General features: G+C 54.7%; 1 protein-coding gene across 2 annotated transcripts; it reads left to right on the top strand.

The window, feature by feature from the left end:
• The first annotated feature begins 247 nt into the window (after positions 1-247).
• On the top strand, positions 248-21,666 carry LOC105068782 (myosin-7). Of its 2 annotated transcripts, none has more exons than XM_010954728.3 (40): positions 248-355; positions 1,657-1,707; positions 2,092-2,300; positions 2,594-2,737; positions 3,032-3,188; positions 3,349-3,376; positions 3,996-4,104; positions 4,185-4,277; positions 4,376-4,439; positions 4,834-4,932; positions 5,177-5,280; positions 5,922-6,060; positions 6,170-6,288; positions 6,407-6,556; positions 6,831-7,001; positions 7,598-7,907; positions 8,182-8,249; positions 8,593-8,680; positions 9,324-9,441; positions 9,587-9,710; positions 9,989-10,125; positions 10,376-10,631; positions 11,268-11,510; positions 11,660-11,836; positions 12,626-12,771; positions 13,876-13,966; positions 14,664-15,053; positions 15,203-15,329; positions 15,496-15,614; positions 16,387-16,583; positions 17,144-17,327; positions 17,494-17,659; positions 17,785-17,909; positions 18,453-18,761; positions 18,994-19,197; positions 19,316-19,441; positions 19,534-19,809; positions 20,662-20,757; positions 20,872-21,006; positions 21,526-21,666. In XM_010954728.3, exons 3-40 carry the CDS (start codon positions 2,100-2,102, stop codon positions 21,544-21,546), a joined length of 5,811 nt encoding a protein of 1,936 aa, XP_010953030.3. In that variant the 5' UTR covers positions 248-355; positions 1,657-1,707; positions 2,092-2,099; the 3' UTR covers positions 21,547-21,666. The 2 variants fall into 2 exon arrangements, with proteins under 2 accessions (XP_010953030.3, XP_074221856.1); XM_074365755.1 differs by having other exon boundaries at positions 21,529-21,666.
• Positions 21,667-22,113: the final 447 nt, after the last annotated feature.

The raw sequence follows: 22,113 nt of genomic DNA on the forward strand, positions 1-22,113 counted from the left end.
GTGGTCAGTTCTCTCTCCTGCCAGCTGTGGAATGTGAGGCCTGGCCTGGGAGATATTTTGGCTGCACTTGGAGTCATCCCCGCCCCCTGGAATCAGACCCTGCTCACTCCATGCCATAACAATGACGACCACTTCCAATTGTTTCCTAGCTGGAGGGAGCGGGGAGGGGAGCAAGGTTTGGGAAGGGGGGGAGCCTGGGGGAAATGCTTTTAGTGACAACAGTCCTTTCTAAATCCGGCTGGGGACTGGGTGCAGGTGGGGGTGGGGGCGCCCTGCTGCCCCATATATACGGCCCCTAACCAGGTCGGCTCCACAGCTCTCTCCTGCACTCTCTCTTCTTTCTTGCTGCTCTCAGGTAGGAGCACCCAGCTGGAGGCCTTCCTCTGGGACAAGGGGCCTCAGGTTTAGGAATGGGCTCCTCTAGGAACAGCAAGCTGCATGCAGGGCTTCACGCAGAGTACCAGGTCTGGTCACTGAGCACACATGGGCAGGTCTAAACACATTTGTATGTGCCATGGGCGTGGGGGGCTCATGTGTTACAGGGGCAGATGTCTGTATCTGAGCATGTGGGACCAGAATGCGTTAAAGGGTGTGTGTGTGTGTGTGTGTGTGTGTGTGTGTGTGTGTGTGTGTGTGTCTGGGTCTGTGTGTCTGTGTGTGTGTTGTACACAGCATGCACGGTCTGAATGCATGGGGAGGGAGGGTATGTACCTCACTGCCTAAGACAAGAAATGTCAAGTGGGAGGCATGTTTATGATCATACCTGAGGACAAGGAGGTCCATTGGGAGGGAGGGGGAAAAGGATGGCAGAGAACGATTACTTAGGAAGTGTGTGCTTTAAAGCTAGTTCTGTGAGGTTTGCAGTGTGTAATCACCCATGTCCACGCGTGTGGAGAGGGCTTGTGTGTGCTTCCGGGAGTCGAGACCGCCACAGTGTGTGTGCACCCTGCAGAAGTTTTTCACAGGCACAGTCATGCGGTACGGCTCTTCCTGTCTTCATATACTCGACAGTGTACTTATGCTGTACACATGTGGAATGTGCACGTCTGTCATGAAGAGGGTTCAGCTATGTAATGGGTGTGTCTATGAGAAGATGCCCACAGGGTCTCCTCTCTGACAATGTTCACCACAACTGACTATAAAATGGGGACAGGATGGAAGAGAACTGGCTCTGGAGTCATGAGTCTTGGCTTCAAGTCCTGGCTCCACCACTCATTGTTATGTGTTCTTGGACAAGCAAGCTTGTTAACCTTGATTTCCTCATCTGTAGAATGGGGTGAGGATTGAGTACAATGTGCATACAAGTGCTCTGTAGGCTGGAAAGCCCCAGCACTGTGACCATTAGCTATACCTCAGGTGGCTCAAAGAAGGCAGGCTTCACTAGGTGGATATGAGCAAGAGTGGGGCCACCCCTCCCCCCAGAGTGAGGAATAAGAGTCTCATTGAGTTGACATCAGGAAACTATTAGAACTTGTGCTGGGGAGTGCAGAGGTCGGTGGGTGGGGGAGAGAAGAGTGTTTGAAAAGCCAGAGGATGAGACCAGAGAGGGCAACCACCACCCCTACCTGCGTTCAGGCTTCAGGGTGGAGGGGCAGTGAAGCAGGGAGCCAGGGCAAGTTAGGGACATAGGCCTGATGCAGACTTCCTTCTCTCCAGGCCCCTGCCAGCTTGAGTTTTTCCTCTTGCAGGCACATTCAAGAAACCAAGGTAAGGAGAGCTGAAGATGGGTGTTGGGAGGATCTGGGAAGACACGGAAGTCTTTGCCCCGGGGAGAATGGCTTAGTGACCAGGAGTTCTTACCTGTGACTAGTGAGGGGGCCAGGGAGGGATGAGGGTCAGAGGTGGATATTGGTACCTTCCTGCTCCTTCGAGAAGGCTGGGACAGGAGAGCCCCAGCCTGAACAGAAGTTAGCCTCCCCCTCTGCCCTGGCAGGTTTGCTAGGCTGTTCTCAGGCTGGGCAATAAGCTCAAGGAATGAGGGACTCTCGGTGGCCCCTCCTGACTCCTGAGCGCGGTGCTCCTGCTGAAGGGGAGAGCCCTGGGATGGGAGCAGCATGGAGGGCAGCCGGCCGCTCTTCCCGTCTGCTGCAGGCGCAGCCATGCCGGACGCGGAGTTGGCGGCGTTTGGGGAGGCCGCCCCCTACCTGCGCAAGACAGAGAAGGAGCGGCTGGAGGCCCAGACCCGGCCTTTCGACCTCAAGAAGGACGTCTTTGTGCCTGATGACAAAGAGGAGTTCGTCAAGGCCAAGATTTTGTCTCGAGAGGGTGGTAAAGTCACCGCCGAGACTGAGCATGGCAAGGTGGGTGGCTGGGCTAGTGTGAGAGGCCACCCTGGAGGCCCCCAACACCTGGGGTGGACAGAGAGGGGTGCCACCAGGATGCACTCCACACAGCCCTGAGGATGGTCCAGTTGTCCCTTCTTTTGGGTGGGGATCTACTCCCTCCCAATAGTGCTTCTCATTCTCAACATCCGGTCTATCTTCTCCGGGACCCTGGCATCTTCTCTCTCAAACACTGCTGTCCTATAACTTGCCCAAACCCCTATCTCTGCTGAGGGGGGCTGACAGCATGGCCTGCACGTGGGCTGTTGCAGACGGTGACCGTGAAGGAGGACCAGGTGTTGCAGCAGAACCCGCCCAAGTTCGACAAGATCGAGGACATGGCCATGCTGACCTTCCTGCACGAACCTGCGGTGCTCTACAACCTCAAGGATCGCTACGCCTCCTGGATGATCTATGTGAGTGCGGCACCTGGGGCATCCCTCTGACTCTAGTGGCTTCCTGCTCTGTGTGTTTTCATTGCCTGGAGCCCAGACTTTCCGTTCTTTGTGCCCAGGCAGTGCAGCACTCAGTCCTAGTCCAATGACCTAACCCTAGTCTACGTAAGCATCCTTGATTCAGCTCTAGTACTCGAGAGTTGGGGTTAATCAGATTTAGTGCATTGATATGTTTTCCTTTCTCTTCCTCTTCTCCTAAGGCCTTTTTCTCCCCCTTTATCACTGACAACTCACTTCTCCTTTTCCCCACCCCAGACCTACTCGGGCCTCTTCTGCGTCACCATCAACCCCTACAAGTGGCTGCCGGTGTACAACGCCGAGGTGGTGGCTGCCTACCGGGGCAAGAAGAGGAGTGAGGCGCCGCCCCACATCTTCTCCATCTCTGACAACGCCTACCAGTACATGCTGACAGGTGACAGGCCTCAAGAGAAGGGTTTCCTGGGGGCCCTTCCTCCTCCTGAGGGGTTCAGGCAGCTGGGAGTTGCCAGAGAGAGGCAAGGAGGGGGTGTGGGGAAGCCAGACAAAGCATCCTGTACACCTCCTGACTTTTTCTCCCCATTTTCTCCCCACAGACAGAGAAAACCAGTCCATCCTGATCACGTGAGTGTGGCTTCTACTCTGTTCCCTTTCAGAGTCTCCCCGAGCCCAGCCCCACCCCCAGCCTCTGAGCACAGACCCACAGTTCTCTTTCTCTCCACCTTCATGCCAGCTCTGATTTCTTCTCTGGCCTTCACCCTGACCTTCTCCTTGCTCTCTCCTTTCCTTTCTGCTTCCCATCCCTCTCTTATTTTCCCTTCCCCATCTCCTTCACTCATGCTCCTCCAGCTCATCACTCATTTATCTGCAAGCCCAGGATCACCATGTCTTCTTCACCTCTTCATTTTCTTCCATCTTTCCCTTTGGAAACCTTCCCCATTCTTCCAGCCCCACCCATTCTCTTCCAAAACAGCCGAGGCCCTTCTCCTCTGATTGCCCTTGCCCTGCTAAAACTAGGTTCCACCCGCCCAAATCCAAACCTTCTTGAGGCGTCCTTCCTGTTTGCTACCCAGACCCTCCGTAGGTCAGAGTATAGCCTTGTGTTTGGAATACCTGTTACCTGGCAGTTTCATGCTTCAGGGCTCACACAGCCAAATCAAATTAGGCAATCTCTCCTGACTTGAGGCTTGCTAGTCTCAAGCAATGTTTGTTCCCTGCCTAATGAGCCTAACTGTCCCAACAGCGGAGAATCTGGGGCAGGGAAGACGGTCAACACCAAGAGGGTCATCCAGTACTTTGCTGTCATTGCCGCCATTGGGGACCGCAGCAAGAAGGAGCAGACCCCAAGCAAGGTAGGCCTGCTGTCCTCCGAGTGCCTGCACCACAGAGGAGAGGGAGGCCTCTCACCTGCCATCCTCCTTGACCTCTGCAGGGCACCCTGGAGGACCAGATTATCCAGGCCAACCCAGCTCTGGAGGCCTTCGGCAACGCCAAGACCATCCGGAATGACAACTCCTCTCGCTTTGTGAGTGGTCCCTGACCTTGGACTTGGGATTTGGACTGGGGATGTTGTCAAATATGAGCCTTCCCTCAACTCATCACTACTCTTTTCCATCTCTCCAGGGGAAATTCATTCGAATCCATTTTGGGGCGACTGGAAAGTTGGCATCTGCAGACATAGAGACCTGTGAGTGCCACGGATCTGCAAGGGCTCAGGCTGAGCTCACCCTCTTCTCACTGTCTTCATCTCAACCTCTCCTCTGTCTCTGTCTCTCTATGTCTCTGCCCCTGTGTCACTAGGTCTGTATATTTGTCTCTCTCTTAGACTCCCTCTGGTCTTTCTCCATTTCTGTCTCTGAATGTCTGTCTTTCTCTGTGACTTTTCTCAGAGATTATTTCTCTCCTTCCGAGACTCTGTCTCCAGCTCCATATCTGTGTGTCTGTGTATGTGTCTCTCTCCCTCTCTTGATTCTCCCTCTTCCATCTTTTGCTTACTACATTTATCATTCATTTTTCTCTGTCTCCTTATGCCTAAATCCCAACCTTTTCTTCCTCTCTTTCTTCTCCCCTACTATTCACAGACCTTCTGGAAAAATCCAGAGTTATTTTCCAGCTGAAAGCAGAGCGAGATTATCACATTTTCTACCAAATCCTGTCTAACAAAAAGCCTGAGCTGCTGGGTGAGTCAGAGCTACCGACCGAGACCAACTATCTCCATGGCAACCTGGTCCCCTCTGCTTGTGGCTGCTTGTTGACAGGTCCTGGGTTTCTGGCACTGCTGGATTTAGTTCTGCAGGATGTGGGACCCCACTCAGCCCTATCATGTGCTCTCCTGCAGGCCATGTACTGCAGTAGGCAGCCCCAGGGAGGGCCAGGGGCTAACCATGTCTAACCAACATTCTAACCATGTCTTTCTCCCTCCAGACATGCTGCTGATCACTAACAACCCCTATGACTATGCATTCATCTCCCAAGGAGAGACTACTGTGCCCTCAATTGATGATGCTGAGGAGCTCATGGCCACTGATGTAAGTGTATGAGGACCCAGTTGAGAGGTGAGGGGCAATTGGTATGGGTTCACTGTCCCAAGAGTAGAGCTAAGACACTGGCTATCTGCTGTTCTAAGTGGTATGGCCCTTGCCAAGGGCCAAAACGTGCCCTGTGACCAGCGTGTGCTGGGATACAGGTTTGATTAGACAAAGCAGGCCAATATTTGGTGTTCAGTCAAACCAGAGAGAGCCAAAAGCCATGGGACAGAGAAGCACACAAACCAAGAAATAAAGCATCACCAAGGGAAAGGCAGGGGTGGGATCACACAGATGTCATGGGGCTGAAGCAGGCTGTTAGGTAAAGAACAGATATAGATATGGAAGGTCCAGGTGGGGAAGCAAGTGTAGGGCCTAGAAGAGGGGCAACAGTAGGAAACATGAATGGGTAACCCCGAGCAGCTTCAGAGAACCGCTGTGACCACTGATGCCAGGGCTGAGGCCGTCTATACACCACCCTGCTCGTGGACCTCCCATCTTTGCTTTGGAGTTCCCCACTGGGGATGGGAATCTCAGAACCCACAGGGATTCAGGAGACAAGATCTCTCACCAGCTGAAGAGGGATCTCATTTACCCGCCATACTCCCTTTTCTGGGGTCCACCGATACGGGGCCCTCCTATAGAACGCCTTTGATGTGCTGGGCTTCACGTCAGAGGAGAAGAACTCCATGTACAAGCTGACGGGCGCCATCATGCACTTTGGAAACATGAAGTTCAAGCTGAAGCAGCGAGAGGAGCAGGCGGAGCCTGACGGCACCGAAGGTGGGAGTCAAGGATACTGCGGGCTGGGGCCAGCTGTGGAGTCACTGAGGCCTCCATCTGCAGAGGAGGCATCCTCTTACCAACTTTGCTCCCTGCCATTTCCTTCCAGAGGCTGACAAATCCGCCTACCTCATGGGGCTGAACTCAGCCGACCTGCTCAAGGGGCTGTGCCACCCTCGGGTGAAAGTGGGCAACGAGTACGTCACCAAGGGGCAGAACGTCCAGCAGGCGAGTCCCCTTCGGACGTTCAACGGGGGCTGGTGTGGGGCTGGTGAGGTGGAGTGGGGGCGCCGGTATTCACTCTTCCCCACAACTCTCTCATCTGGGTCTCTGCTCCACCTTCCAGGTGGCGTATGCCAAAGGGGCGCTGGCCAAGGCAGTGTACGAGAGGATGTTCAACTGGATGGTGGCACGGATCAACACCACCCTGGAGACCAAGCAGCCGCGCCAGTACTTCATAGGGGTCCTGGACATCGCTGGCTTCGAGATCTTTGACGTGAGCAGGGGAGCCCCAGGGGCGGGAGAACAGTAAATCACTTGGTGGCACAAGCAGCCATCCCTGGCTGAGCTGGCTACAGACCAGGCGGGAAAGGCGGTGGGCTGAACAGTGATGGAGACAGTCATGTGTCTTCAGGGGGCTCTCCCTCCCCGCCCTGACAAGGGAGGGACCAGCCACACTCCTTGCCAGGCTGGACACAGCCCCGGGCTGACCCCGTGGGCCACACAGACACCTGCCCACCTGACCCACTCCCGCCCTCCCTGCCCCGCAGTTCAACAGCTTTGAGCAGCTCTGCATCAACTTCACCAATGAGAAGCTGCAGCAGTTCTTCAACCACCACATGTTCGTGCTGGAGCAGGAGGAGTACAAGAAGGAGGGCATCGAGTGGGAGTTCATCGACTTCGGCATGGACTTGCAGGCCTGCATCGACCTCATCGAGAAGGTGCTGCCTCGGCCCCTCTGCCTGAACTCTCCACTCACACCCCACATGCATGCACGTCCCAGACAAAATGGTAGCCCCTCTTCCTTCTAGAGACTGTGATCTGGATGACAGAAGAATCCCAAGACCTAGTTTCCAGCCCTGTGTTATCCTGGCCACCCAGGACAGGGTGGTACCTGGAAGAGCTGAGTTCCCAGAGACTTGAGAGTAGACACATGGGGGATGGGCACCTGAAGGCTGGCCTCCCACACCAGTGTGTTTAGCAGTCCTGGTTCACACATCCAAGGAGCAGGAAGTCTGAGGGTTGGATGGGGAATCATACGAGTGCACATATTTTGAACCCCAGCATCTCAGGGATCTGGGTGATGGAATGGTGTATAAAGCACCTATAGCACCCACATTCCCAGACTTTCACAAAGGTTCCTCTGAAATCAAATCAAGCTTTGGGGAGGCTTGAACAGGTGCCACTCAATAGATAACTGGACTCGGAACTGACCCTGATACCTTAGCTATCTCCATTAGCAAATACTGAGCCTAGAGCAGTGTCTATCTCCATCCACATGAAACAGGCTCAGTGATGCTCTCCCCTCCACCCTCAGCCCATGGGCATCATGTCCATCCTGGAGGAGGAGTGCATGTTCCCCAAGGCCACCGACATGACCTTCAAGGCCAAGCTGTTTGACAACCACCTGGGCAAGTCTGCCAACTTCCAGAAGCCGCGTAACATCAAGGGCAAGCCGGAAGCCCACTTCTCCCTGATCCACTATGCTGGCACCGTGGACTACAACATCCTGGGCTGGCTGCAGAAGAACAAGGACCCGCTCAACGAGACGGTGGTGGACTTGTACAAGAAGTCCTCCCTCAAGCTGCTCGGCAGCCTGTTTGCCAACTACGCCGGGTTTGACGCACGTAAGTAGAGACCGGTTCCCCGGGGACTAAGGAACAGGGTTTCTGCTGTGGTTCTGAGGCAGGTCATTGCTACACCCCACCACTTCTGACTCATATTGGGCCCCTAGGTTTACAAGCTCAGTGAGGTAGAAATGTAGAAATAGCTGTAGAAGCTGAGGCACCTGCAGTGAAGACCCTGGCCTGGAGGCCGAATGTGAAGAGACTCTGTGATTCCTCTCCCCCTGCCCTGCTCCCCACATATCCACTTGTCTCCTTTTCTTGACTCTTCCCACAGCTATTGATAAGACAAAAGGCAAGGCCAAGAAAGGCTCATCCTTTCAAACCGTGTCAGCTCTGCACAGGGTGAGTGTGTGACCCAGCGCCTACCCAGCCCTGCACCTTCCTGCCTTGTTCATCCTGGACTCCTCCCACTCTGTCTCCTCATTCATTTGTGATCCTCTCTACTCTGTCTTCGTTCTCACCCCTTTATCTGCTGGCCTCTTCTCTCTCTCTTTTCCCATCTCACCACTCTTCTCTGTCCCCTGCCTTCCATTCTCTCCTCCTCTGTGTCTTCCCCCAGCACTCCTTTATTCTCTTTAGCTTCTTGCATTTTCTCCGTCTCTTTTCCTTCCTTCCTCTCCTCTCCCTTTCTTGCCCCTCCTTCTTTCACTTTCTTTTCTTTTTCCCCTTGTGTTTTGGGCCATAGGAGAATCTGAACAAGCTGATGACCAACTTGCGCTCTACCCACCCCCACTTCGTGCGTTGCATCATCCCCAATGAGACAAAGTCTCCAGGTGAGCTCAAGAAGTTGGGCCCCCCCACTGCTGGGACCCATTGCTCCGGCAACAGGGTCTTCAAGGTCACCTCCTGATCTCCCACCGCGGAGGTTTCCAAATCACTTTCTTTTCCTCCTGTCCTGCATAGGGTCTCACAGACTACCCCCAACCCTGGCCCCAGTGCTACCTTACATTTGGAATGTGTAGCTCAGGGTAATGTATAAGGCACTTTGATGGACATAACCTCACAAGTGCCTTACAACCCACCATGAGACATGTAAGGGTTGTATATTTCTTTCTGAATGATAAGGAGATGGAGAAGTTCAGGTGCCGGGTTCAAGGCCTGGCTCTGTTCTGATCAGCTCAGTGAACTTGGTCAAATCCCTTAACCCCTCTGAGCTTAGTTTATTCTCTAGAAAACGGGCTATATCTCCCCTGGGTACCACCTATAATAATAGACATAGACCATATAAAATAAGGACTGTGAAATCCTTTTGGTTACTCTTAAAAATATAACATGAAAAACATAAAGGATCATTATTAACTAACTTGCTATAGTTACGGGTCAGTACATGGCAGAGCCAGGATCAGAAACCAGAACCCTTGGCTATTAGTTCTGTGCTCTCCCTACAAACTCTTCTCGCCTCCCCTCCTGTCACAGGAGTGATAGACAACCCCCTGGTCATGCACCAGCTGCGCTGCAACGGCGTGCTGGAGGGCATCCGCATCTGCAGGAAGGGCTTCCCCAACCGCATCCTCTACGGGGACTTCCGGCAGCGGTGGGTACCGGGGAGCCTCAGGGCTCAGGCAATAGGGGGAACCTGGGCAGTCTTGGTGGGAGGGGAGTCTGTGGGTGGCCTTGGATTCTGTGGGCAGAGCATATCAGCACAAAACATGGGTGACTCCGGGCACCTCCCTCCCCAGATATCGCATCCTGAACCCAGCAGCCATCCCCGAGGGCCAGTTCATTGACAGCAGGAAAGGGGCGGAGAAGCTGCTAAGCTCCCTGGACATTGACCACAACCAGTACAAGTTCGGCCACACCAAGGTGAGGAAAGATGGGAGACAAGCTGATTACAAGCTTTCTTGTCTTTTGATTCGTCACCTCACGGCTCCTTTCCTTTTACCAGTCATCTCGGGAACAGTACGAAACCACATGCTAGCCCTCTCCGTGGACCATACAGCACAGCTCCCCCAACCCAGCTCCAGCTGTCACTGACTTCCTTCCTCTAGTTTTTTTCCTGCCTTGTTACCCTCCCTAAGATAACCCCCTCCTCGTCCCCCTCCTGCTCACCCCAGTCATGTCCACCCACACCTTCTCTGCAGGTGTTCTTCAAGGCGGGGCTGCTGGGGCTGCTGGAAGAGATGCGAGATGAGAGGCTGAGCCGCATCATCACCCGCATTCAGGCTCAGTCCCGGGGTGTGCTCTCCAGAATGGAGTTCAAGAAGCTGCTGGAGCGCAGGTGAGACATCTCAAAAGGAGGTTCCCAGATATCTGAGGCCCGGGTTGATTCGGGAGGCAGCATAAGTAGAAAAAACTCACCACATCTCCAAACGACAAAGGGCAGCATAACATACATACAGACGCAGGGTGAGCTTCGCTGTCGCAGTGTGGGATGGGTGAAGGAAAGTGCCACTACCTAGGAGCCTGGGCCTCAGGACGGGACGGAGGGAGGGGACTCTCTCACCGCTCTTCTCACTGGGCCTCCACAGAGACTCCCTGCTGATAATCCAGTGGAACATTCGAGCCTTCATGAGTGTCAAGAACTGGCCATGGATGAAGCTATTCTTTAAGATCAAGCCACTGCTGAAGAGTGCAGAGACTGAGAAGGAGATGGCCACCATGAAGGAGGAGTTTGCACGCCTCAAAGAGGCGCTGGAGAAGTCTGAGGCTCGCCGCAAGGAGCTGGAGGAGAAGATGGTGTCCCTGCTGCAGGAGAAGAATGACCTGCAGCTCCAAGTGCAGGCGGTGAGGCTCTTGGGCTGCTGCTGGTTCTTCTGCCCTCCTCTGCTTACATCTCCCACACACCCTGCACCTCCCCACCCAGGGGCTCACCATCTTGTGCCCTTATAGGTAGAGGATTCTAGAATCAACACTTCCAAATACCTCAAAAGAGGTCTCTCAAGAGAAGGAAATGAAAAGGGGAAAGCACTCACTTAAAAACATGGGCTTTCCACAGGGGTTCAACCTGGATCCACAGCTTAATAATTTTGTGACCTTGGGGTAAACAATGCATTATCTTTGAGACTCAACATCCTCATCTCTAGATAGGGAATAAAGCTGCCCATCTCACTATGTTGTAAATATGTAAAGATGCAAAGTGCTGGCATCGACAAATGCAGTTCCCCCCCTTCGATGGAGGAGACCAGAGGAAGGGGGCTAGATAAAGGGACTTCTTGTTCCTTCCCTCTCTGCTCTCATCCCCCATTGCTCCCATCACATTGCCCTAAAACTCTTCCTCTCCACATCCTTCTGAGGTTCTTCTCAGATGGGGAGATCCTGGAGCTCCCTTCCTATCGTAAGGGCAGAGCTCACCCCTCCTTCCACCTGCCAGGGTGAGCAGCCCACCCACCGAACAGCCTCCCCTCTGTACCTTGCCCTCAGGAACAAGACAACCTGGCTGACGCAGAGGAGCGCTGTGACCAGCTGATCAAAAACAAGATCCAGCTGGAGGCCAAGGTGAAGGAGATGACGGAGAGGCTGGAGGATGAGGAAGAGATGAACGCCGAGCTCACTGCCAAGAAGCGCAAGCTGGAAGATGAGTGCTCTGAGCTCAAAAGGGACATTGATGACCTGGAGCTGACACTGGCCAAGGTGGAGAAGGAGAAGCACGCAACAGAGAACAAGGTGAGGGCAGCTCCCTCTGGCTCCAGCCCAAGTCTCCTCAGGGTTCCCAGACCTGTATGTGGTCCTGGTCCTTGGCATTGGAGGTCTCCATAGCTGTCTCCAGGCTGGTGACTTTGGAACCTAAAAGGGATGGGGTTCTGGGTTGACAGGTGAAGAACCTGACTGAGGAGATGGCTGGGCTGGACGAGATCATCGCCAAGCTGACCAAGGAGAAGAAAGCTCTGCAAGAGGCCCACCAGCAGGCCCTGGATGACCTTCAGGCCGAGGAGGACAAGGTCAACACCCTGACCAAGGCCAAGGTCAAGCTGGAGCAGCATGTGGATGATGTGAGTAGATTGTCACAGGGCCTGAATAGACTGTATCCATTGGTGTGTGTGTGTGTGTGTGTGTGTGTCGGGAAGGGTGGAGTTGGAGAGTGCTCCCTCTTCTGACCCTTTCTAGAAAGGAGCTGGGGAATAGAAAAGGTGAAGGCTGATCAAGTATGAGTTATGTATCTCATCTTGTTTATATATTCAACGGTAGAGATGGGCTTCCTTACTTTAGGTTGAAGCCTATATTTCTCAACCATCAACTATAGGATTTAGGGTTATCTTATAAGAAGATGTTACATTTCCTTGGGAATTCTGTGAGGCTCCTCAAGGAGAATCTTTGAACTTCTAATGCTTTAGCCAGGATCTGGTCCTCAGTGACCATTGTTTCCCACAGATAGTCCTTTGAGCACATCTCTACTGAATCACTCTTTATCACACTGTGTTATCATTATCGAAGAATCTGTCTCAGCTATGACACTCTCAGCTGTCTTTAGGTGGGAATTTGGATTTATTCAATTTTGTGTCTGTAGTACCTAGCATGGGGCCTGGACCCGAGTAGGTACTTGTAGGATGCAGAATGAATGAATGTAGCTTTGGGGTTTTGTCCCACAGACATTCATTCACTCATTTATCAGATACTTACTGAGCATCCTTACATGCTAGGTGCTCTTAACATTTGGTCAACTCTGGGGATGATTCCCCAAGACCTCTTAGGATATCCCAACTCCAGAGGGATTGAGATCCCAAATCACCAAATCAGGATGCTCGGCCTAATGGGACATTGCTGGTCATTCTCTCCACCAGCTGGAGGGATCCCTGGAGCAGGAGAAGAAGGTACGCATGGACCTGGAGCGAGCCAAGAGGAAGCTGGAGGGAGACCTGAAGCTGACCCAGGAGAGCATCATGGACCTGGAGAATGACAAGCAGCAGCTGGACGAGAGGCTGAAAAAGTAGTGTGTTCCCCGCCCCACTGCCCTTCCTCCTCCTCCGCCCAGCAGCCTGTTGCGCCCATGGCGGTAATAGCTGACCCAAGACATCCGTCCTCAGAGGAAACAGCCTCATGCAGCCTCAATGAGTGGGTGCAAAACTGCGGGCAAAGCCTCCAGGAAGAGGGCTTTCCTCCCCCAGACACGCACATCAGGGCCCCGCAGGCCTCCCTGGCAAAAGTCTAACCCGGATCTCTCGAGCCTTTTCTTCCTGCTGGGCACTCAAAAGGGATGGAAAATAACAGCTTACCCCCTTATACACAAGTCTCTTTGGAGACCACTTGCTTCACACAGAGGAAGGCTCTACACAAAAGCCTCTCAGGAAAGTCCTTTCAGGTCCTTCACAGAGAGTCCCGAGGACCACAGAGAAACGACTCAGCCACCATGTTTGAGCAGCGCAGGGTCTGGGCCATTTGATTGTTCAATGATCCTGTGGTTCCAACTCTTATTGCAAGACCTTCCAAAATGTATAGATCCACTCCCCACACTTGGTAAACAGTGAGTCTGTGGGTTCAGTGTTCAGATAAGCAAGGACTCTAACCCTAAAGCCCCGAGACTCGTCACGATCTGCATCCTCACCAGGAAGTCTTTGCACTTTCCCAGGCACAACACTCGTTGGATGAATGAACAAATATATGATCCCATTGACCCTCAAACTACCTTTTAAGAATGGTACTTCAACCCCACTTACTAAGGAGGAAACAAAGGCTCAGAAAGGTTACCAAATTGCCCAAAGTACCAGTGACAGGATTAAAGACCATCAGAGCTAACAGGGGCCTCTAAGACCATCTAGTCCCACGCACGCATTTTATACACCAAAGAGGAGACCATCTTGGAGCCCAGGTCCCGTCACGCTACCTACAGTGCTTGTCCCAGTACATTTCCTGTTGAGCTTCAATCCCTGAAAGTGTAAAGATGTTACACTTTCAGGGACACAACAAAAGCCCTGGAAGCTGTTTTTCTCATGAAATCTGCTCCTCATTTGTGTCATTACCATCTCCAACCACTGATGGGCCCTCCAGGGGCCCAACTGACCTCCCTTGCTTGACCCTCCCTCCTTCTCTGCAGGAAGGACTTTGAGCTGAATGCCCTCAATGCGAGGATTGAGGATGAGCAGGCCCTGGCCAGCCAGCTGCAGAAGAAGCTCAAAGAGCTTCAGGTAAGCTCTCTGGGCTGGTCCTCAGCCTCTTTGGCCCTCCCCCAGGCTGTCCTCTCCCAGCATTGCAGGCGCTGGCCCTGCATCTGTGAGGGGACATGCTGCGCTACCACAGATCCCCCACGGAGCACCACCAGCAGGGCTGGGGATGCAAGGATGACACAGGGAAAGATCAGGAGAAGCTCATGGGTCTGGGGGCAGAAATCTGGCTTCGTGTGTCAGCTCTGGTTTAGCTGGTGACCGTGGGGAGTCCACTGCCGATCTCTGGGTCTCCATGTCCTCCCCTGTTCCCTGTGGCTCTTGAGGCCCCTTCAGCCCTGATGGTTTGTGACTTCAGGTTTTACCTCTAGAGCACATTTGCCTTTCGTTGTCTGGTCAGACGAACCTGATTCTAACTTCCATGATTTTTGCCACAAAACTGCCTAAAGTGTCTCTAGAACACAGGTCTATCTGTCCTTCTGCAAGAGCAAGCATCAACCACTTTCCTTCCAATAAACAGAATGTACAATCTTCTGACCCGAAGGCAGGCTCACTTGGCTGTCCAGACAATCTTCCCCAAATCCTTTGGTTTCTACCTGTCCACTGCTGGAACTAAGCTGACTGCTATTCTAGACAGGCCAGGAGTCTTCTAGAGCTCTGGGGAGAGGGCTCCAACGGAGGGGATGGGGCGGTGGGTCTGAGCCCCCTGTGTCCGGCCCAGGCACGCATTGAGGAGCTGGAGGAGGAGCTGGAGGCCGAGCGCACTGCCCGGGCCAAGGTGGAGAAGCTGCGCTCAGACCTGACCCGGGAGCTGGAGGAGATCAGCGAGCGTCTGGAGGAGGCCGGCGGGGCCACGTCTGTGCAGATCGAGATGAACAAGAAACGCGAGGCCGAGTTCCAGAAGATGAAGCGGGACCTGGAGGAGGCCACGCTGCAGCACGAGGCCACGGCGGCCGCCCTGCGCAAGAAGCACGCAGACAGCGTGGCCGAGCTGGGCGAGCAGATCGACAACCTGCAGCGTGTGAAGCAGAAGCTGGAGAAGGAGAAGAGCGAGTTCAAGCTGGAGCTGGATGACGTCACCTCCAACATGGAGCAGATCATCAAGGCCAAGGTGGGCTGTGCTCTCCTCCCCCCTCCTCCAGTCCCCTCCAGCCACCTCCACTTTCTGTCCCTGTCTCCTCTCTTCCCTTCTCCTTGAATTGCACCACCCACACCCTTTTAGCTCCTACATCCATCGTATGACTCGCCTTCCTCTCTCAGGCTAACCTGGAGAAGATGTGCCGGACCCTGGAGGACCAGATGAATGAGCACCGGAGCAAGGCCGAGGAGACCCAGCGTTCTGTCAACGACCTCACCAGCCAGCGGGCCAAGCTGCAGACAGAGAACGGTGAGCCCCACCCCCGTCTCCCTGACCTCCTGAGCCACCCAGGCTCGGGTACACACACACACACATACCTCTCTTCAGAGACAGGGCCTGAGGGTTAGGGGAGGAGTTGGGGGTAGAGAGGAGTGACTGACCTTCGAGAGCTGAGTGTGCCTCGGTGCCTCTCCAGGTGAGCTGTCCCGGCAGCTGGATGAGAAGGAGGCGCTGATCTCCCAGCTGACCCGAGGCAAGCTCACCTACACGCAGCAGCTGGAGGACCTCAAGAGGCAGCTGGAGGAGGAGGTTAAGGTGAGGCCTAGACTCAGGCCCCTTGGCCCAGCACACGGGCTGGCCTTGCATCCACATCACTTCCTTTCCCAAGAATGAGGCTTGCTACATAGCATTTTTCCATTTTCCAGAAGAAATAATCGCCCAGACCCTACCATATGCTTCCTAAATGTATTCCCCACACTGAGGCCCTCTGCCTTTCTGGTGCCGTCTCTGAAGGGCACGGACTAAGGGTACCTGGGTCAGGGGGTAGTGAGGTGAGGCAATAAACTAGGGAGGTACGATAGCCTTGGCTGGGCATCGGTATGGGATGTAGGAACTGCACAAGTGGTCCTGGGATTAGCAGAGCAATCTGAAATCTGGAGAAAGAAACTCAACTGGATCCTATTCCTAGCACTTGGCTGGGCTCATGACAAAGGGAAAAGAATATGACTCACAAAAAAGACCAGGGCTCAAACCCTAGCCTGCCTCTTAGAGCCTTGGTGATCTTGGGGAAATCACCTAAGCTCTCTGAGCCTCTGTCTCCTGCCTGTAAAATGGGGTGAGGATGCTAACGCCCGCTGCAGGGAGGAGCACGGGGGCGGGGGGGATGGGCATGGAGCGTTTTGTGAACAGTGCAGGGCTGTATGGACTTTCTTTGTTAACAGTACTCAGTTACCATTCCGGATCCACTGGGCTATTAGAGATAGGTGAGGCTGTGGGAGGATGCTGAAATTAGGGTGCGGAGACAGGCAAGGCCTGGAGTCGTGCTACGGGGAAAGCTGAGCCTGCCTCCTGGTGCCGCCTCTCCCAGGCAAAGAATGCCCTGGCCCACGCGCTGCAGTCGGCCAGGCACGACTGTGACCTGCTGCGGGAGCAGTACGAGGAGGAGACAGAGGCCAAGGCCGAGCTGCAGCGTGTCCTTTCCAAGGCCAACTCGGAGGTGGCCCAGTGGAGGACCAAGTACGAGACAGACGCCATCCAGAGGACCGAGGAGCTGGAGGAGGCCAAGTGAGTCCCGGGAGGTCTGCCTGTGGCTGGGGCCCCTGGGCGGGCAGGACACAGCTCAGGCCACTCTTCAGTAGATTCGGCACAGGGGATGGGTGCTTAGCTGAGTGTTGACAACACAGTAGGACCCTGCCCTGGCCCCACCTCCTTCTCCTCTCAGGGAAGCTTTTTGCTCGCGTTATGTTTCTCATCTGAATATAAGACGAACAAAAGGTTTGTCTGAGGGCAGAGTGAGCCCACCTGGGGCAGGGTGCTGTGGTAGCGGAGGGCTCAGAGGCCATGTGTCCTCCAGGTCTGCAGCCGAGAGGCTGGCCCAAGGTCCGAGGGATGCCACCTGGAAGGCCTGTGCCTGGGGAGCTGTGGGTCTTCACACTCTGCTACCAAGACCCTCAGCCCGCCTAGTTCTCAGCTCCCTGGGGCCTGTCCTCAGTTTCTCTGACAATGTTTCTGAGTTTTCAAGGATTGTTTTCTACAAGACTCACGTTGTCTCCCCTTGTCCAAATCTACACCCTCCATCCTCCCCACCCTCTCCTATCACCGTCCCCAACTACCACCCTGGGCAGGAAGAAGCTGGCCCAGCGGCTCCAGGACGCTGAGGAGGCCGTGGAAGCCGTCAATGCCAAGTGCTCCTCCCTGGAGAAGACCAAGCACCGGCTGCAGAACGAGATCGAGGACCTGATGGTGGATGTGGAGCGCTCCAATGCAGCCGCCGCAGCCCTGGACAAGAAACAGAGGAACTTCGACAAGGTGAGCCCAGGCTTTGGCGGCCGCGGCCAGGGGGCATAGCAGGGGGTCTGGGGTCAGGAACCTCTTCCTCAGGGGCTGGGAGGAGGCTGAGCCCAGGAGAGGGGCCTGGGTCGTCCCTGGAGGTGCGGCTGGGGCTGTGCCGTGAGCCGTGTCCTGTGCCACTCAGATCCTGGCCGAGTGGAAACAGAAGTATGAGGAGTCGCAGTCGGAGCTGGAGTCCTCGCAGAAGGAGGCGCGCTCCCTCAGCACCGAGCTCTTCAAGCTCAAGAATGCCTACGAGGAGTCCCTGGAGCACCTGGAGACCTTCAAGCGGGAGAACAAGAACCTGCAGGGTGCGGCCCGGAGGCCAGGAGGGGCGGGGCAGGGTTTGCATGTGATACCTCCCAGGGGTTCCTAGAGGTGGGCCCCTACTTTGGACCATGGCAGCCCCCAACTGAGCAACCCGCCCCTCCCACAGAGGAGATCTCTGACCTGACGGAGCAGCTGGGCTCCAGTGGAAAGACCATCCATGAGCTGGAGAAGGTCCGCAAGCAGCTGGAGGCTGAGAAGCTGGAGCTGCAGTCGGCCCTGGAGGAGGCTGAGGTGCGTACACGGGGGCAGAGGTGGGGGAGATAGCTTAGCTCTGGGCTGTGGTCCCTGTTCTCTTCTCTCTTTGTCTGTCGTGTTCACTGGTCCATTCTCAGAGCCTAGATAGTGCCTGGCCCATAGTAGGCACTCAACAAATATTACAGAATGAACGAATAACCAGGTCACTCACTTCCCTTCACACAAACATTCTAACTATCACATCCTAGACAAGATTTCCTGTTTCGCTGCCCCTCTTTCCACCTCTGCCTCCTTTGATTTTCACATTCTGTGCCCAATTGCTTCTGTTTCCTTGGCAACACTTTTTTCTTCATTTTCCTCTTTGTCTTCATAGCTCGCTCTCCTCTGGGAGAGCCTGAATCACCTTCTCCTAGGCCTTTTTTTTTCCTTTTAAATTCTCTTTTTTTCTTCCTCCTTCTGCTTCTTTGCTGAACCACTTATACTGCTTGAACTCACTTTATGTTCACAATTCATGAACAGACCCCTGCCCCCGTCCTGTGCCCTGACTACCTCAGACCCTCTCTCCCTACCCTCCTCCAGGCCTCCCTGGAGCATGAGGAGGGCAAGATCCTCCGGGCCCAGCTGGAGTTCAACCAGATCAAGGCAGAGATCGAGCGGAAGCTGGCGGAGAAGGACGAGGAGATGGAGCAGGCCAAGCGCAACCACCTGCGGGTGGTGGACTCGCTGCAGACCTCCCTGGACGCGGAGACGCGCAGCCGCAATGAGGCCCTGCGGGTGAAGAAGAAGATGGAGGGTGACCTCAACGAGATGGAGATCCAGCTCAGCCACGCCAACCGCATGGCCACCGAGGCCCAGAAACAAGTCAAGAGCCTCCAGAGCTTGCTGAAGGTACATGGAGACTGTTAGAAGCAGGAAGTCACCTCACCCAGAGAAAGGTAGTGGCCGTGTTAGGTGGGGGTGTCCCATCACAGCACCAGATCCTCCTGCCCCTGGGCCATTACAGACACCCACCATGGGCCCCTCCTGAGCCACCATATGGGCTCGCCACGGCATCCAGTTCAGCTAATAGCCTTCTGATGGGCCAGAGGCCATCTCCGTCTCTCACTCTCCTGACCCTCAGGACACCCAGATTCAGCTGGATGACTCAATCCGTGCCAATGACGACCTGAAGGAGAACATTGCCATCGTGGAGAGGCGCAACAACCTGCTGCAGGCTGAGCTGGAGGAGCTGCGGGCGGTGGTGGAGCAGACAGAGCGGTCCCGGAAGCTGGCTGAGCAGGAGCTGATCGAGACCAGCGAGCGGGTACAGCTGCTGCATTCCCAGGTGAGCAGCTCCTCTGGGTGGTCTGGGAGGGAAGCATGGGCAGGACTTCACAGGTAAGGTTCAGGAGATGTTTGTGGATGCTCAGTGCTTTTCCTGCTCTGCCCACCTCGACCCTCAGAATACCAGCCTCATCAACCAGAAGAAGAAGATGGATGCAGACCTGTCCCAGCTTCAGACTGAAGTGGAGGAGGCGGTGCAGGAGTGCAGGAACGCCGAAGAGAAGGCCAAGAAGGCCATCACCGACGTGAGTCCTCAGCCCTGGCCTGCCTGCTCCCAGCCAGGGTCTCCTTGGGCTTGAAGACTTAGACCAGGTCTCACCTCGCCCCCTGTGCACAGGCCGCCATGATGGCAGAGGAGCTGAAGAAGGAGCAGGACACCAGCGCCCACCTGGAGCGCATGAAGAAGAACATGGAGCAGACCATCAAGGACCTGCAGCACCGGCTGGACGAGGCCGAGCAGATCGCCCTCAAGGGAGGCAAGAAGCAGCTGCAGAAGCTGGAGGCACGAGTGCGGGAGCTGGAGAACGAGCTGGAGGCCGAGCAGAAGCGCAATGCTGAGTCGGTCAAGGGCATGAGGAAGAGTGAGCGGCGCATCAAGGAGCTCACCTACCAGGTGCGTGCGCGGCGGCTGCGCTGGGGCCAGGTCCTCTGTGTCATGGCCTGAAGCCAGGGTGACAACCACTCCAGAGGAACGGAGTGTTCTCTCTTAGCCTCTTCTAGCGTAAGGGGCTAGAGTTCAGCCCTGTTTCTACTCTGCCTGGCCCTAGTCTACCCTGAGTGTCTCCTGGGTCAGAGGCCAGACTCTGAGCCTCCTGGCCTTCAAGTTCCACCTCAGCCTTCACCCTCAGCCTGTTACCTGGGGACACACCCAGAGCTCCAGCAGAGCTCACCCAGCTAGGTTACCAGAAATATGTTGCCAAGCCTGGTGCCATCACCACCAAAATATACCAAAAATACACCAAAGCCATTAAAACAAATCTAGAACTTTTTGGTTACTCAGAGAAAGTTTAACTGTCATGGTGTCTTCTAGAATCAGATTATCAATTAGATTTTATTTCTGTTCCAATCCAGAAAGTCACAGACCCTCTATATATACTTCTCCTTAACTTTGATCAAGTCTATATCATTTCGCAGCAGCCCAGGAAATCCTATCAGGCCTGCAGTCCCAGAGTTCCTGCCAGAACCCTTCAGGGCCTGCTCCCTGGAACAGTGCTTACACGCAGTTTTGTGTGCAATTTCAGGAGGCTCATCAGCTCCCTAGACTCTTGGTCCAAACCATTAAAAATATTCATACATTCCTTAGTAAGAAATTGTAAGGAGAGCTTAAGTGTTCGTTGAGAAAGAGAAAGTTGAATCAGATCAGGATGTTATATTTGGGGTAAAGATGAAGAGTGGGGGAGGGGCCACACTGCCTCCTATGACTGGTGCCGTACTCACTCTTGCCCCCTCCCCCTGTGACCGCCAGACGGAGGAGGACAGGAAGAACCTGCTGCGGCTGCAGGACCTGGTAGACAAGCTGCAGCTGAAGGTCAAGGCCTACAAGCGCCAGGCCGAGGAGGCGGTGAGTGACCCTGTTGGGGCCTGGGCCTGGAGGAGGGGTCAGGGAGCTGGTCCCCACGCTGGGAGGCTAAGAAGCCCCTCTCACCTCATCCTCCTGTCCCATGAACCCCCGCAGGAGGAACAAGCCAACACCAACCTGTCCAAGTTCCGCAAGGTGCAGCACGAGCTGGATGAGGCGGAGGAGCGGGCGGACATCGCCGAGTCCCAGGTCAACAAGCTGCGGGCCAAAAGCCGCGACATCGGCACCAAGGTGAGTTGCCCCCAGTATGTCCCCCCAAAATCAGTGCCCCTCAGATAGAGCCCCTCACACCAGGATTCCTCCCCTTCATTCATTCCCCACAACTGGTAACTCAGTCCTCCGTGATTTCTAAGGTTCTTCCAGCTCTAACTTCCAATTATTTTGTGAATCCCACCCTGGAAGATGCCAATTTATATACACCCACTACATCCCAATTTTCCCCAACTGCTATTTCCACTTATCTTCCACCTAGTTTAGGCCTACAACCTTGTACCCTGAACCTAAGATGCACTTCCCAGAGCACCCCTTGTCCTCACCCAGGCAGCCTCCCTCCAGCTGAGTCCACAGCCCTACCCTTCAGAACGTGCCCTCCACACTGACCCCTAGGACCCATCTCCCATCACCATGGGGCCTCCCTTGGCCCACACAGTGTTCCTCCCCACATTGGTGCCTGTCTCCCCTTTGTTGTCTGTGCCAACCCCTACCCAGCACACACCTCTCTGGGCTAGTTTGGACTTTGTTTCCTTTCAGAAGGGCTTGAATGAGGAGTAGATTTGCCACGTCGTCTTGATCTGTCCCATCCTAAGGGTGCAACAAAGCTCCCAGTCCTGGAGCCTGGAGAGCAGCCCCTATGGCGGAAGCAGAATAAAGCAATTTTCCTTGAAGTGAGAACCTGCCTCTAGACTCTTTTTCATGGCCTGCCAGCCACAGGAACATGGGAACACAGACATGGGGGGGGGTGGGCAGAAGAGAGGGAGGCGGGGCCCCAGAGGAGGATGCCAGACCCTGGGGAGGCAGTGAGACTCTGAGCATGCCCAGTGCAGCAATGACACATGTTCTCCTTTAACTCCCCCTTAGCAGGTACCACCTCCTGCCAGCCCTCTCCCTGGCGCAGAGACACTAGGGATTAAAGGGGATTTAGGGAAACCCTTAAGGCTCTCCTAGAACACATAAGCCCATCTGCTATGGACCTACACCCCAGATCTGACAACACTATCTCCCACTACTGACAATACTGGGGCTGGGCCATGAGGAGGTTTAGGGTGTAGGGATGCCCTCTGAGGCGTGACCCATTGAGCAGGCGGGGTAATGACCCCCCCCAGTCCCGGTCTGAGACAG

The sequence above is a fragment of the Camelus bactrianus genome, chromosome 6 (genome assembly GCF_048773025.1).
Source record: "Camelus bactrianus isolate YW-2024 breed Bactrian camel chromosome 6, ASM4877302v1, whole genome shotgun sequence".
Lineage (NCBI taxonomy): Eukaryota > Metazoa > Chordata > Mammalia > Artiodactyla > Camelidae > Camelus > Camelus bactrianus.